Source organism: Solanum pennellii, chromosome 2 (genome assembly GCF_001406875.1).
Source record: "Solanum pennellii chromosome 2, SPENNV200".
Taxonomy (NCBI): Eukaryota; Viridiplantae; Streptophyta; class Magnoliopsida; order Solanales; family Solanaceae; genus Solanum; species Solanum pennellii.
The window spans coordinates 41,188,678-41,201,618 of NC_028638.1; the positions used below are offsets into that span (position 1 = coordinate 41,188,678).

The window sequence follows — 12,941 nt, forward strand, 5'->3', positions numbered from 1 at the left end:
GGAAGAATAACAAAAAGGAAATACTTGGCGGCATGGAATTTCCATTTATATAATTCTTATTTTTTAAAAACGTCACAAATATCTTTAAAATTATTTCAGAAGATAACCTTTCATTTATCTAATTTTTTTTTTTTGAATTGTTTTCTTTTTCTGTAAAATTAATACACCTCTTCTTTATTTATTTTTAAGTAATTAAAAATGAGGAAGATGATTAAATAGAATATGTATATATTTTTAATTTATCAAGGATATTTTCTAAGATAGACATTATCTAACATAGATTGTAAGTTGGTGATTATAAAGTAGGAATAGTAGGTAGTCTATTTGCGTCGCACTTTATGAGGTAGCTAAAGGGGCTAGATCCTCCTAATAGAGTTACACAAAATTTATTGTTGTTTTTATAATCACACGATTTATTATTGTTCAATGTGTGTTACTTTATCGTCAATTCTAGTTATTCTTTGTTATATTTTTGTAATAGTAATTCACAAAACCTTTCTTTTGACCTGAAAGTATATAAAAAAACAACTCTTCTACTCTACAAAATAAAAGGTAAGATCTACGCACATCTCAAATTTAAAACAAAAATCATATATAAAACAAAAATCATATATGAGGAGTATATTAGATTACTCACAAAATTCAGAGGTACATCTAATTTTTATCACAAATAAATTCGACTTCTTTAATTCAATGACTAATTTATATTTGCTGTGACATATATATTTATTGAATGGATGTCTACCCCCCCCCCCCTCTTTTTTTTTAGATTATAATAGATCTATTAATTTGGACACTTAATATTTGTGACCTTAGTGATTTCTCATCTATAAATTGGGATATTATTCACCTTTGAAAGATACTAAAAAGAAGAAATTTTTTATTATATTACTTCATTTGCAATAAATTTACAACATGTTACGATAACATGCTCGTCTACACTTGCAAGTGAAGTTTCGAATAGTAAATATAGACATCCATTTATATGGATTCAACTTTTTCACTGGCTTCTTTCTACAAGGTTTATATTTATATAATCAGAATTTTGCTATGTTTTGCATTTATAATGTCAAGCTTCTCAAAGTGTATGAAACTGGCCTCTCATCAATTACACCTCTTCAACTTAGATAAAACAGTAACTTATGACAAAGTTTGACCTGGTGCATAACAAACCATGAGGCAATTTACAATTGTTGATACCTGAATCATCAAAAGTTAGTTCGTCTACATGTCGAAGGCATCAAAACTGATTGGCACCCTACACAGCCATTGAATATGTGATCGTGTCAACGCTGAGTTCCATCTACACCAACCAACCATCAGCCTACAAAAATGTTAAGAGCCAGATGGCATCACCACCAGAGATCTCTTCCAACTAGAAGATGTGCACCATGTACAGTTTGGTTAAGTCTTTCTACAGCGTGTGAACATTAAAGACTATACCTGATTCATGATAGAACTATCAGGACCCATAGTCTAAGGAAGGGCCTTGTCAATTGTCACCAGTTAGCATTACACCTCGCAAAGTCTCTTAGCATTTTCAACTGTTTCAATGTAGAAGTACAATCTCCACAGTGTTGCTTTGTCCTACAATAACCCATTGGGAACTTAGAAACCAGGAACTTGGAGAAATTAACACAATTGCAAAAAAATAATAACATATGTTTACCTCGTTTTCTAGATCAACATACACCTCACTGCAGGAATGTCTCTCCACTTGCTTGCCACGGCAGAAAATCTGGACAACACGATCAAGATTCTTAGGTGGAAGGTCCCGTATCAACTGCCGAAGGTGTTGTTTTTCAGGAAAGGTCATTAACCTGCCAACGGCAAATGAAAACCCATAGAAAAATTTCAGGACAAATCCAACGAGCAACAAGCCAACATAAATAACGAGATCTCATGTACTATTCGACACCAATTAATCAATTCCGCATAAATACCAATTTTATTAGGATCTACCATATGGATACTCTTTAATCATTCTTCCCTATTTGAGGTCCTTCTAAAATAACAATGGAGGAATTAGACCCTGCCCAGCAGGATCAAACTACAGACCTCCAATTTACAAGTAGATGCTCCACCACTGATCTACAGCAGCCCAAAAAATCTACAAGATATTCTACTATTGTCTTCTAAAAGTTTTTTTGCATGAGTTAGGCTTCTAATACTGTCATGCTTCTAATGGACAGAAATTTACTTGGTTTCAGGAGTGCAAGGAATTTACACCAAGCCAGCCTCTAATTGGGCATAATAAACCAGGGCAACATATTGTAATTGCAACAAGGCCATATATTCAGATACATTAAGGCAATCACATAGTTGTAACCTTTATAGGCACACACACTCCTTTCTACACTTGTCAGTCACTGAACACCAACGAACCCTTCTTCCCAAACTTTTTCTTCTTTGCTTCATTTTTTCTATGAAGAAGAATTTCATTAAAAGGCATCAAGAAGATGCTGACAAAATTACAGGGCATAAAAGGAGTTGCTCTGTTACTCTATTTCCTTCAGATCTATGACAGAATATTTATCGGAGAATATAAAACAGAAATAGAAAAGAACAATGACGATCCCACTACTAAATTTAGACAAAGAATAAATTGTCACACTTCTTTAACCTTGGACATTTTAGATTCTTTCTCAATCTAAAGGCTGTGTTGTAGGAGTTAAATATTGTCAGAGATGATTTAATCTATTAAGTATGAAATGCATAAAAAATGTATTGTATCACACAAGCATTATATCACACTAATTATAATCTTGTTTTGAATCTTCTAAGAAATTCTGGTTTCAGAGAAGATTTAGAGGCAAAGCCAATCCAACTTCAGCTTCCTAAGGTTCTTATACGCCGAACAAACAAAACAGAAATGAAAACAACAATAAAACGAAACAAATTCTGAAATGAAAACTTCAAATCTTCATGTATCAAATATTCCGAAGTATAAAAGAACTAAGGAAACATACTAAAATGGGAACAGAAAATAATTCAACTTCCAATGTGTTTTGAAATACCTGCAATTCGACATAACAATATCAAGAAGTTCTTCAAGCTTCTCCTCCATGTACCCAAGCTGGCATATTGTCCAACCACAGATTAGATATAGCTAACAAATGTACTAAAACCAGTAAAACTCCTGATAGAGAGAGACACAAGCTCCAGCCAAGTTACCGTCGATACAAGTTCATCACAATGCTTCTCTATCAGACTCTCAACCTTTGCGCTATCATTTTGTAGCAAAAACTGCAAATCGTTGTGGACCTGGAAAACAGGAACTAGGGGTGATGAATCATTTCTTTGCAACTACATCAATTCAACATTCTAAGCAGCACGTTAGTTCAGCTTAATAATCGAAGTTTTTTCTTAACCAGTAAAACTCGACAAATAGAAAAAGCAAGCCTAGAAAAGTGCACCAGAGAGAGAGAGAGAGATGGATCTTACATCCCCGTCTTCAGGAGTTGCTCCATCATTTGAACCCAATACATTTTGATCCTTCTTTGCAAGGGAATCATTTACCTGTTCACCTTCAAGTTTTTTAACATCATTCGTCGTATCTCCTCTAGATGGCGAGATATTCAAGTCTTCTCTTTCTGAATCCTACATATAAGGATTCAAAGAAAGCGTCAAATACATTTCTATAAATAAAGCCAAATGTGGGGTGAGACTCAGGCAGTGAATTGTTTCACCAATAGATAGTCGGATGAAGGAAGACCCTCAGGTCTGTTCAGAGGGTGGGAAGGAATTCCCATCACTCAACCACACCAAAATATGAAGTCTAACAAGACACAAGTTTTTGTTTAGCATTATAGCCACTGAAGTTCAAGTTGGGACGCTTTCCCATCAAACTAACTTATCAAGTAATGCTCTAATATCTTCTTTTGCCTCACCTGTATAATACTACTTTTTATTCGTTGCTGGATAGATAAGGACTGAATTATGCCAAACGACTTTTAGCTTATCATTTAAAAACTAGTTAGTCAAAAGATTGTTATAAAGAATTGGTTAGTCACCAACAACATACCTGATGTTAGTATTCCCACAAGTGGGACTGGGAAGGGTAGAGTGTACATAGACCTTAACCCTATGGTAGAGAGGTTATTTACGATACACCCTAATCTCAAGAAAAAGCATTTCAAAGTAGGTGAGGAAAACAAATAGCGGAAGCAAAAAGCCATGGCAATATACTATGAAAGCATGTCAACGGCATTCTGAAAAAGTAACAGTACCTACAACAAATGACATAGTACTAAAGTACATTTAACAATAAATAGCAACAAAAATCGAAGGCCTGAAATAACCCGAGTTGCCCATTTAATAAGGGGCATGGGTTGATTACTTCTTCCACTTCACAGTTCACAAGAGTAACCTAGCCCGTGAAGACATGTTTAGAGTGTGCTTGAATCAGCGGCCTACAGACCATCCACTTAATGAGTGGTGTTTGGTCTGCACCAACCGTATTAACACGTATAGTTAAGCTTCAAGTCACGCTCTCCGAGATCGATTGGTTAAGGCGTTGGAAAGAAGTTTATGCTCCCTTATTACAAATATTTACAGCTCAAAAAAGATTTAACATCACACTGCTTTTCTTTTTTACCAAATACACAGAAAAGAAAAACAAATTTCAACAATTTCTTATAATCAAGGAATCGCCAAAAGCCACCTTGGTGCACAGTCCAAAACTTGGTGGACAATGGGCTCGCCCTTTTACCCTTCTTCACTTAAATATCGGGCAGAGATAAGAGTTCGAACTCATGACATGCATCTAACTCACATTAGGCGTCGCTGTCTTACCACTGAACTGAAGTTTGGAGAGCATATCTCAACAAAATATATGGCCGAAAGATTCTTAAAAGACTCCTAATACAGGGATGTTTATGGGTCACTTTTTTAAAACAACAACTACATTCTGTACAAGTAACCTGTAATGTTAAGCCTAGAATTTCTTTTGAAATTGAACAGACGTTACCAAAAGATAGCATCTCCTAAATGAAACATAAACACACTTGCTACTTCTTTAAAAAACCATGAAACCACTTACTGAAAGAGGGGATGCTTTGAGCTTCTTCTGAGGATGGTTCCCTTGATCAGAGTTAGATACAGGACCAGGTACAGCTAGTAAACTTTCTTTATACCTTAGGCATGACCGCAATTGACATATGGAAAATACAGGATCCAGGATCTACATTTAAATTTCCAGTGTGAAAATTATATTAATATAATCCAAAATAATTGTTGAGAAAGTCAGCAGGCTTTCTATCATTATTTGTATAATTCTTTGCTTAGAAATGATCACACAACTCACATACTGGCACATCTAACAATTATCTTTTGCAGTTTTGCTATTATTACATCTTTAGAAGCAAAGAGGAGAACCATTGACTGGAAAGAAATGACCACTTCCACAACTATATCGGCACAAGCTGTGATCCCGTTCTTACCACAAAGACATGCACAGAATAAAGGATTCATATACCATAAAACTACTCCCTCTGTTTTATATTACTTGTCCCCTATTGACCTAACTCACCCCTTAAGAAAGCTTTAGTTAGAGGTGTATTTCACTAAACTAACCTTATTAATGATGTTTTGGAACTTTAAATTCAACTACTACTACTTTATGTTGTTATTCAATACTGAGCGTAGAAAGAAAAAAATATAATAAAATTCTCTCGATCTCAAAAATTGAAACAACTATTTTTAGTTGAGGCCAACTAATATGAAATGAAGAGAGTATAAAACTAACACTCATTCTAGAAATAGGCAAGTATAAGGAGAACTTTAAGTCATGTGCAACTTAGGTGAAGGGAAAAGTAGGTAGCGTATACCTCGTCAACTTCCTGTGAAAGGGCAACAACACTTTGGCGAAGCAACAACTTCAATCTTTCCTTTCCGAAGTTTGAAACATGAGCTCCAAAACAATCCGAAAATAAGGAAGCAGAACCACCGGTATATCTGAACTCTTTGGCGATATAGCTATTCATACTACTATTCTTTTCTTCGACAACACCATTTACTTTCCCAGATTTCTCAAATATCTGATCTGAAATTGGAAGAAAATCTTCGTCCTGAGAAATTAACTCAGCCACCTCAGATGCAAAAAGCCCAAAGTAATCTGGTCCCTGTCTGTTGCATTCAGTTGAAGCAACCCGACCCATTTAAGATAATAGCTTCAATGCCAACTTCTACACTGAATTACTATTGGACAAGTGTCGGTAGCACTCACAAAAGAATTACTGCAAAGCTAAAACAAAACCAGGTTGACTGATAAGTTGCCAGAGTAACACGGAGGGAGCTATTCACCATAAAGAAAATAGACCACAAATATAAACAAGAGATGGAATTGTGTCGTAAATATTGTGTCGTAAATATTGAACAACAAAAGGATTACAACAACTATATTTCCACAAGTGGGGTCTGGGAAGGGTGGGTATATGCAAACCTTATCCTTACCTTTGCGGGGTAAAGAGGTTGCTTCCAATAAACCTTGGCTCAAGAAAATCATTTCCAAAATAGGTTTGAAAGAAAGGCAAGATTAAAATGTTAAGATGAAAATACTGAAGAAATAAATGTGTAGACAGTACAAGTATTAAGGATAACCGAAGTAAAAGAAACAATAGTAGTAACAAAACTGAAGGATAAGATAATGTCAGCCTACTAGTAATAATATTGGAAAGGGAATAGACAAAAGATTCAATCTAGGAGCCTGCTCAACCACTACAATTAGAAAACACTCTACTATCTACTAACCATCTACTATAATCCTCGACCTCCCCACTTTCCTATGTCGGAACATGTTCACGACGATCTGCAAGTGAGTCCTGTCTTGTCGAATCACTTCCCCAAAATTATTTTTGGGTCTGTCACAGTTTCGCTTCGACATCTTGTCCACCACGGCATACTCCTACCTTTCCTCGTATATTTTCATTTTATTATCTAGTCCCTTCTAGTATGACCGCACATTCATCTAATCATCATCATTTCTACGACCTTCATTTTCTAAAGGTGAGATTCTTACCTGGCCAACAGCAAGCACATTATCAAAACTACTACTGGTTTATCTGATGTGACCATTGAAATCTTTGTCAATGAATAGCTTAACGAAATGTGGTATACCTTTCAAAACCTCATCCAAATCCTCCCATAACGCTTCTTGACCTCCTCTTTCAAGCCTACTTGTATCGCATAAGCACTAACAATGTTCAATGTAAGTCCTTGAATAACTAGCATGACCGTCAAAACCCTCTCAATCATCTACCTAACTTCATCACCTATCTAAGCTCTTCATCTACCAAAATGAAAAGCACTTTATTCCTATTCCTCAAGCCTCCGGAGTACCACAACTTAAATTCTTCGCATACTGAGCCTAGAAACTACCCACTTGGTCTCTTGAATGCAAGTAACATTAATCTTCCTCTTCTTGAGAATCTTCACTAGCTCTATGGACTTACCCTTCGAAGTACCTATGTTTAGATACCCTACTCTTAGCCTAGAGCACCCTTTAACTATGAAATCTCAAGTTCAAATACCAGCAAAGACAAATACCGGGTAATTTCTTCTTATTTGTCCTATCCTTTGTAGACAAGTTACCTGATACATGTTGATGGTGGAATGTGACAGATATCCCATGGAATTAGTTAGCGTACAAGCTAGCGCTGACATAAAAAATAGCATTGGCAGTGAATCTTCCTAATAATACAATTTTGTTGAACTTGTCAAGCTTGAGTGACTAAGTAATTATAAGGCAAAGCATCGTTGTACAACAAGTTAAATGGCTTGAAGCAACAACATAAGTGGACACACAAGAAGTTACATTGATTTATGAAAAAAAGGATAGTTCATGTGCAAATGTAGTTGTATGAACGCCTCTAGGGCAGTGTTTTGGACAATGAAAGGTGATAAAATGTGACAAGGGTCTGCCTCGCCTCGATGCGCACGTCTTTTGAAGTGCGGCGCCAATTAATACCAAAAGATTAAAATATTTACTTCCATATTTAAATAATCAAAATCTTAATAGAAAAACATATCTGCGAATATTTAAATACAAAAACTAAAAATAGATAGCGCATCTAGAACTTGAATGAGAGAAAAAAAATAGAACAAAATTCAACACAGTGAGGAAAAAGAGGTAGAAGTAAAAGTGACTCTAAAGTCCGAAGAAGAAGAAGCAAAAAGAAATAGAGGAAGAAGAAACCTGAATAAGAAAAAAAGAAAGACGTATTTATTGGACTTTAAAGTTGTGAGAAATATTAGGAAAGAATATTATTGAATTGTTGTATCTATAATATTACATAGAGACCCTATTTATACGCTACAATAGACACCTTCTCCAGCTAAGACACTACAATACAATCTTTTTCTAAGTAGGACACTATATACTATTCTTTCCTATTCTAAATAGGATTGTATACACCTATTACTATGTTAACACTCCCCTCAAGCTAATACAAAAGCATATGTATCTACCTTGTTACAAATGTAATTAATACGAGGACCGATGAAGAGCTTGGTGAGTTATCCGCAAGTTAATCACTCAACTTCACAAAATTGACAATCAATCTCAAAGTGCTTAGTCTTCTCATAAAAACTGAATTTGATGCATAATGTCGATAAATCATAGAGTGATAATGAAGTATTGAACTTCCCAAACCAAGCTTGCACAAGTTGTTTTAGACTATAAGGTGACTAACACAATCAATATACAAGGCTACTAAACTCCCCCAAGAAAAAAATTAGGTGGTTGCTCCTTATAGACTTCTTCACAATGCAACTGTCATCAAAAAGTACATAAAAAGTGACTCTAAAGTCCGAAGAAAAAGAAGCAAAAAGAAATAGAGGAAGAAGAAACCTGAATAAGAAAAAAAGAAAGACTTGTTTATTGGATTTTAGAGTTGTGAGAAATATTAGGAAAGAATATTATTGAATTGTTGTATCTATATTATTACATAGAGACCCTATTTATACACTACAATAGACACCTCCTCCAACTAAGACACTACAATACAATCTTTTTCTAAGTAGGACACTATATACTATTCTTTCCTATTATAAATAGGATTGTATGCACCTATTACTATGCTTACACTCCCCTCAAGCTAATACAAAAGCATATGTATCTACCTTGTTACAAATATAATTAATAAGAGGACCGATGAAGAGCTTGGTGAGTTATCCGCAAGTTGATCACTCAACTTCACAAAATTGACAATCAATCTCAAAGTGCTTAGTCTTCTCATAAAAACTGAATTTGATGCATAATGTCGATAAATCATAGAGTGATAATGAAGTATTGAACTTCCCAAACCAAGCTTTGCACAAGTTGTTTCAGACTATAAGGTGACTAACACAATCAATATACAAGGCTACTAAACTCCCCCGAGAAAAAAATTAGGTGTTTGCTCTTTATAGACTTCTTCACAATGCAACGGTCATCAAAAAGTATATAAAATCTAGTATAAAGTATATGGATCATGTTGAAATCAATAGAAGAGTTAATATTAAACAAGTCCTCAAAAACTGCCCTAAATATACTTATATGCCGGAGTATTAGATTTGATGGCTAAAAGTGGTCATAATCTAACAAATAATTATGGGTATAGTCAAAATGATAACACGACCCAATTGAAAAATAGAAATTATATAGGAAAGATCAGATTGACTGTACGATCCTATTTGAAAAAGAGAAATAATATGTGTAGGGTCGAAATGATGGCACAACCTACTGAAAAAAAGAAATTATATAGATATGATCAGAATGATGGCATAAACCTATACAAATCACATTTGAGGAGTCACTAAAAAGACAACAGGAACTACGTAAATCCAATCTAATGAGTCACTGAAAAGGCACATGGTGCTATGCAACTCAAATATGAGAAAGTAATTCGAGAAAAACATGGTACTACGCAAATTAAATATGAAAAGTAGTACAGAGAGATGCACGGTGTTACACAAATTAAATACGAAAAAATAGTCATTGGAATGATGACACGGTGCTACACTAATTGCATATGAAAAAGTAGTCACCGAAAAGATAGCACAGTGCTACACAAATACTGACGGATATGGGGTTGCACAAAACAATCCTAAAAATTCATCAAAAACTAACGCACGATGACTTGTTTGACTGAGTTTTCTTCCCTGAATGGGTGCATGCATATACCATTGACCCTACTTTTGTTAATATATTCATTGGCTAGACGGACTGTATATATGGCTAAAAGCCATCCTCCTGCAGCGAAAGCACTTTGATTGTTTACCAAGATCGTAGAGACTCTGATACCATGTGAGAAATATTGGGAAAGAATATTATTGAATTGTTGTAGCTACATTATTATAGAGAGACACCTGTTTATAGACACTACAATAGAAGTCTTCTAAAACTAATACACTACAATACAATCTTTTTCTAAGTAGGACATACTATTCCTATTACTATTACTATTCTTATTCTAAGTAGATTGTATTATACCTAATACCATTCTAACATGAGTCAACGGAAAAGTATGGTTGATCGCCGAAGAAGCCTAGTCGAAACCCTAAAATTACCTTTTAACTTTTTAATCCAAAATTGGTTGCTTTTATTTAAGAAAATCAAAAGGCGACTCTTTTCTCGCTTGTTGCCATTGTCGACATTTAAAGATCGCCTTGCTACAATGCTAAAAGGCGATGATGGGTTGTCTTGCCTCTTACCCTTGGTGACGAGGCAATCACCTTTCACAATAGTTGAACTTAAAATCTAGACACGTTAAGCACAAACAAAACAAAAATTTTGGACATTTTATAGTTGGTGTCTTTTTTCAATGCCAGCGTCAGCTTTTGCGCCTCGACTAACCTTTTAACCAAAGAATACAAGAATGGCGCCCTTAACCAGCCCGATCATGCAAGTTGATTATCCTCGCTAAGAATGTCACAAGGTAATTGTTTCCTTCTTGATCATCCTCAATCAACCCGATCATCCCAATCTAGTTGCTCTCACTAAGAACATCATGAGCTAATTGCAACCTTCCCACCAACATAATCACCTGATAACTCTATTCATCAAGGTTTGGATGAATGAAAAGAAATCACCTAATATTTTTGCCCACAATAGAAATTGAACCTAAAGCCCCATGGCCTTCAACCTACAACCTACAACTTCATTGACCATATAGATCCTTGTACATATATACAAGAGATCTACTAAATATGTTGAATATTTTACCATGAACTCAATTATTATTATAATATTAACTAGAGTTTGTGATAGAAACTCATAAACTTCAAATTCTAGATCTACTTTTGCCTTGGGTGATCATAGTTGGGTTTTTTTGTTGAGAACAACTTTTGTAGTGTAGATTACCCACTTCTAAAGTGATTGAATAACAAATATCAAGAGATAAGTATGAAAAAAGAGGATCTTTCGAAAAAGTTTTGGATCTTTCAAAAATAATTTTTCTACCTTAGCGAGGTAGTGGTAAAATATACCATACATTCTACCCTTTTCTCATACCCAACTTGTAGGATTTCACTCACCCTTCGCATGCCCCAAATTTCATCGGATATATTGTTGTTGTTGTAAGAACCAAGTATGACCAACCAAGTGATGGATGAAAATCCAGAAACCCTAGTTAGCCCAATCAATCCAGAATAACTACGACCAAATCCAACATCAGGAATACAAAAGTTATAAACGATAATCGAATCAATACCTCAACTTGAAAAGAATAATCTCGAGCAATACGTCGGAAAATCCTTCCTCTTCTCTACTTTTTTGGTGTGTGAGTTTCACTTTTTCCTTTTAAACCAAGGGAATATATATGCGATGTATAACCCGAACAGTTTTCACCTGCTACGTAACTAAATTAAAAAAATTCTTAAGACTTGCCAATAAACTTTTTCTCAAAAACAACTTCACTTTATTTAAAAATAAATTTTATGTGAAATTTGAACAAATATAAAAGCATTTTAATTTTCAAAATAACCGCCTTGTTCTGACGTGCTTTGCCGACTTCTTCGTAAGCGAATGCCTCGTGGGATGGAGCACAATAAGTAGGTCAAATATATAGTACTTTTTAACTGGCTTTATTTTTTTAATAGTCTATTTCAATATATACACATATCGCTATCATATTATTGTAATATAATCTCTATTTTTAAATAATTATAGTATATATCGATCATTTTTATTATTTTATATAATAGATACGATCAATATTCATATCATGTAAAATTATGATTGATTAATTATTTTTATATATTAACTCTAGAATCAGTGTTTTAATTAAAAACAAGTAAGATTGATTAGTTATTTATATATTTAAACTCTAAAATTAGTATTTTAATTAAAAACATATATCTTTCTGTCAAAAACTATGTGAATGGGAATAAAACTCAAACTCTAACTTTTTCTTTTCCTCTTCGTCTTCCCTTGAAGAGTCAAAATTTACTGAGAAGAAATATTTTATTAAAATATATGTTCTACAGCTTGTCAACACACACATCAAACTCTTAACCTTTGATTTTCTCACTCTCCAGCCAGTTCCCCATGAATCTACCATTTTTCTTGTTGTGGGAGATATCTCTCATGCGCAGAAACAATGTGTATCGTAGTAAGCAGATCTCTCATAGGATCTAGGCGCAACGAGCAACAACGATGAATCAAAAAGTGAAGCAAACATCGATGCTGTGAGATGTCCTGACCAGCCACGAGCGTAATCGGGAATATTTAATAAGGGAGATTTACGCATGTAATGACACATTAAGATATGACTATATGTATCTAGTTTTTATCAATGTATCTTATTAAGTTAGTATATATCTAATGAATAAATTAAAGATTTACGTATTATTGAAAATTTACGCATACATTTGATACAATTTGTTTTGTCATGTATATGAGTTTTATCATATGTATATGGTTTTCAATCATGTATCTTAATATTATCATATACATATATATA

The 12,941-nt window shown here is 34.3% G+C and overlaps 1 protein-coding gene across 3 annotated transcripts; it reads right to left on the minus strand.

Annotated features, from left to right (window-relative positions):
• Positions 1-980: 980 nt before the first annotated feature.
• On the minus strand, positions 981-11,997 carry LOC107009116. 3 transcript variants are annotated; one of them, XM_015208392.2, is made up of 9 exons: positions 11,691-11,993; positions 5,829-6,236; positions 5,042-5,182; positions 3,445-3,600; positions 3,175-3,264; positions 3,018-3,076; positions 1,670-1,820; positions 1,444-1,587; positions 981-1,324 (listed from the first exon to the last, which is right to left on the minus strand). In XM_015208392.2, exons 2-8 carry the CDS (start codon positions 6,156-6,158, stop codon positions 1,513-1,515), a joined length of 1,002 nt encoding a protein of 333 aa, XP_015063878.1. In that variant the 5' UTR covers positions 6,159-6,236; positions 11,691-11,993; the 3' UTR covers positions 981-1,324; positions 1,444-1,512. The 3 variants fall into 3 exon arrangements, with proteins under 3 accessions (XP_015063878.1, XP_015063877.1, XP_015063879.1); XM_015208391.2 differs by having other exon boundaries at positions 5,829-6,244; XM_015208393.2 differs by lacking the exon at positions 5,042-5,182 and having other exon boundaries at positions 5,829-6,244; positions 11,691-11,997.
• Between the last annotated feature and the right edge of the window lie 944 nt (positions 11,998-12,941).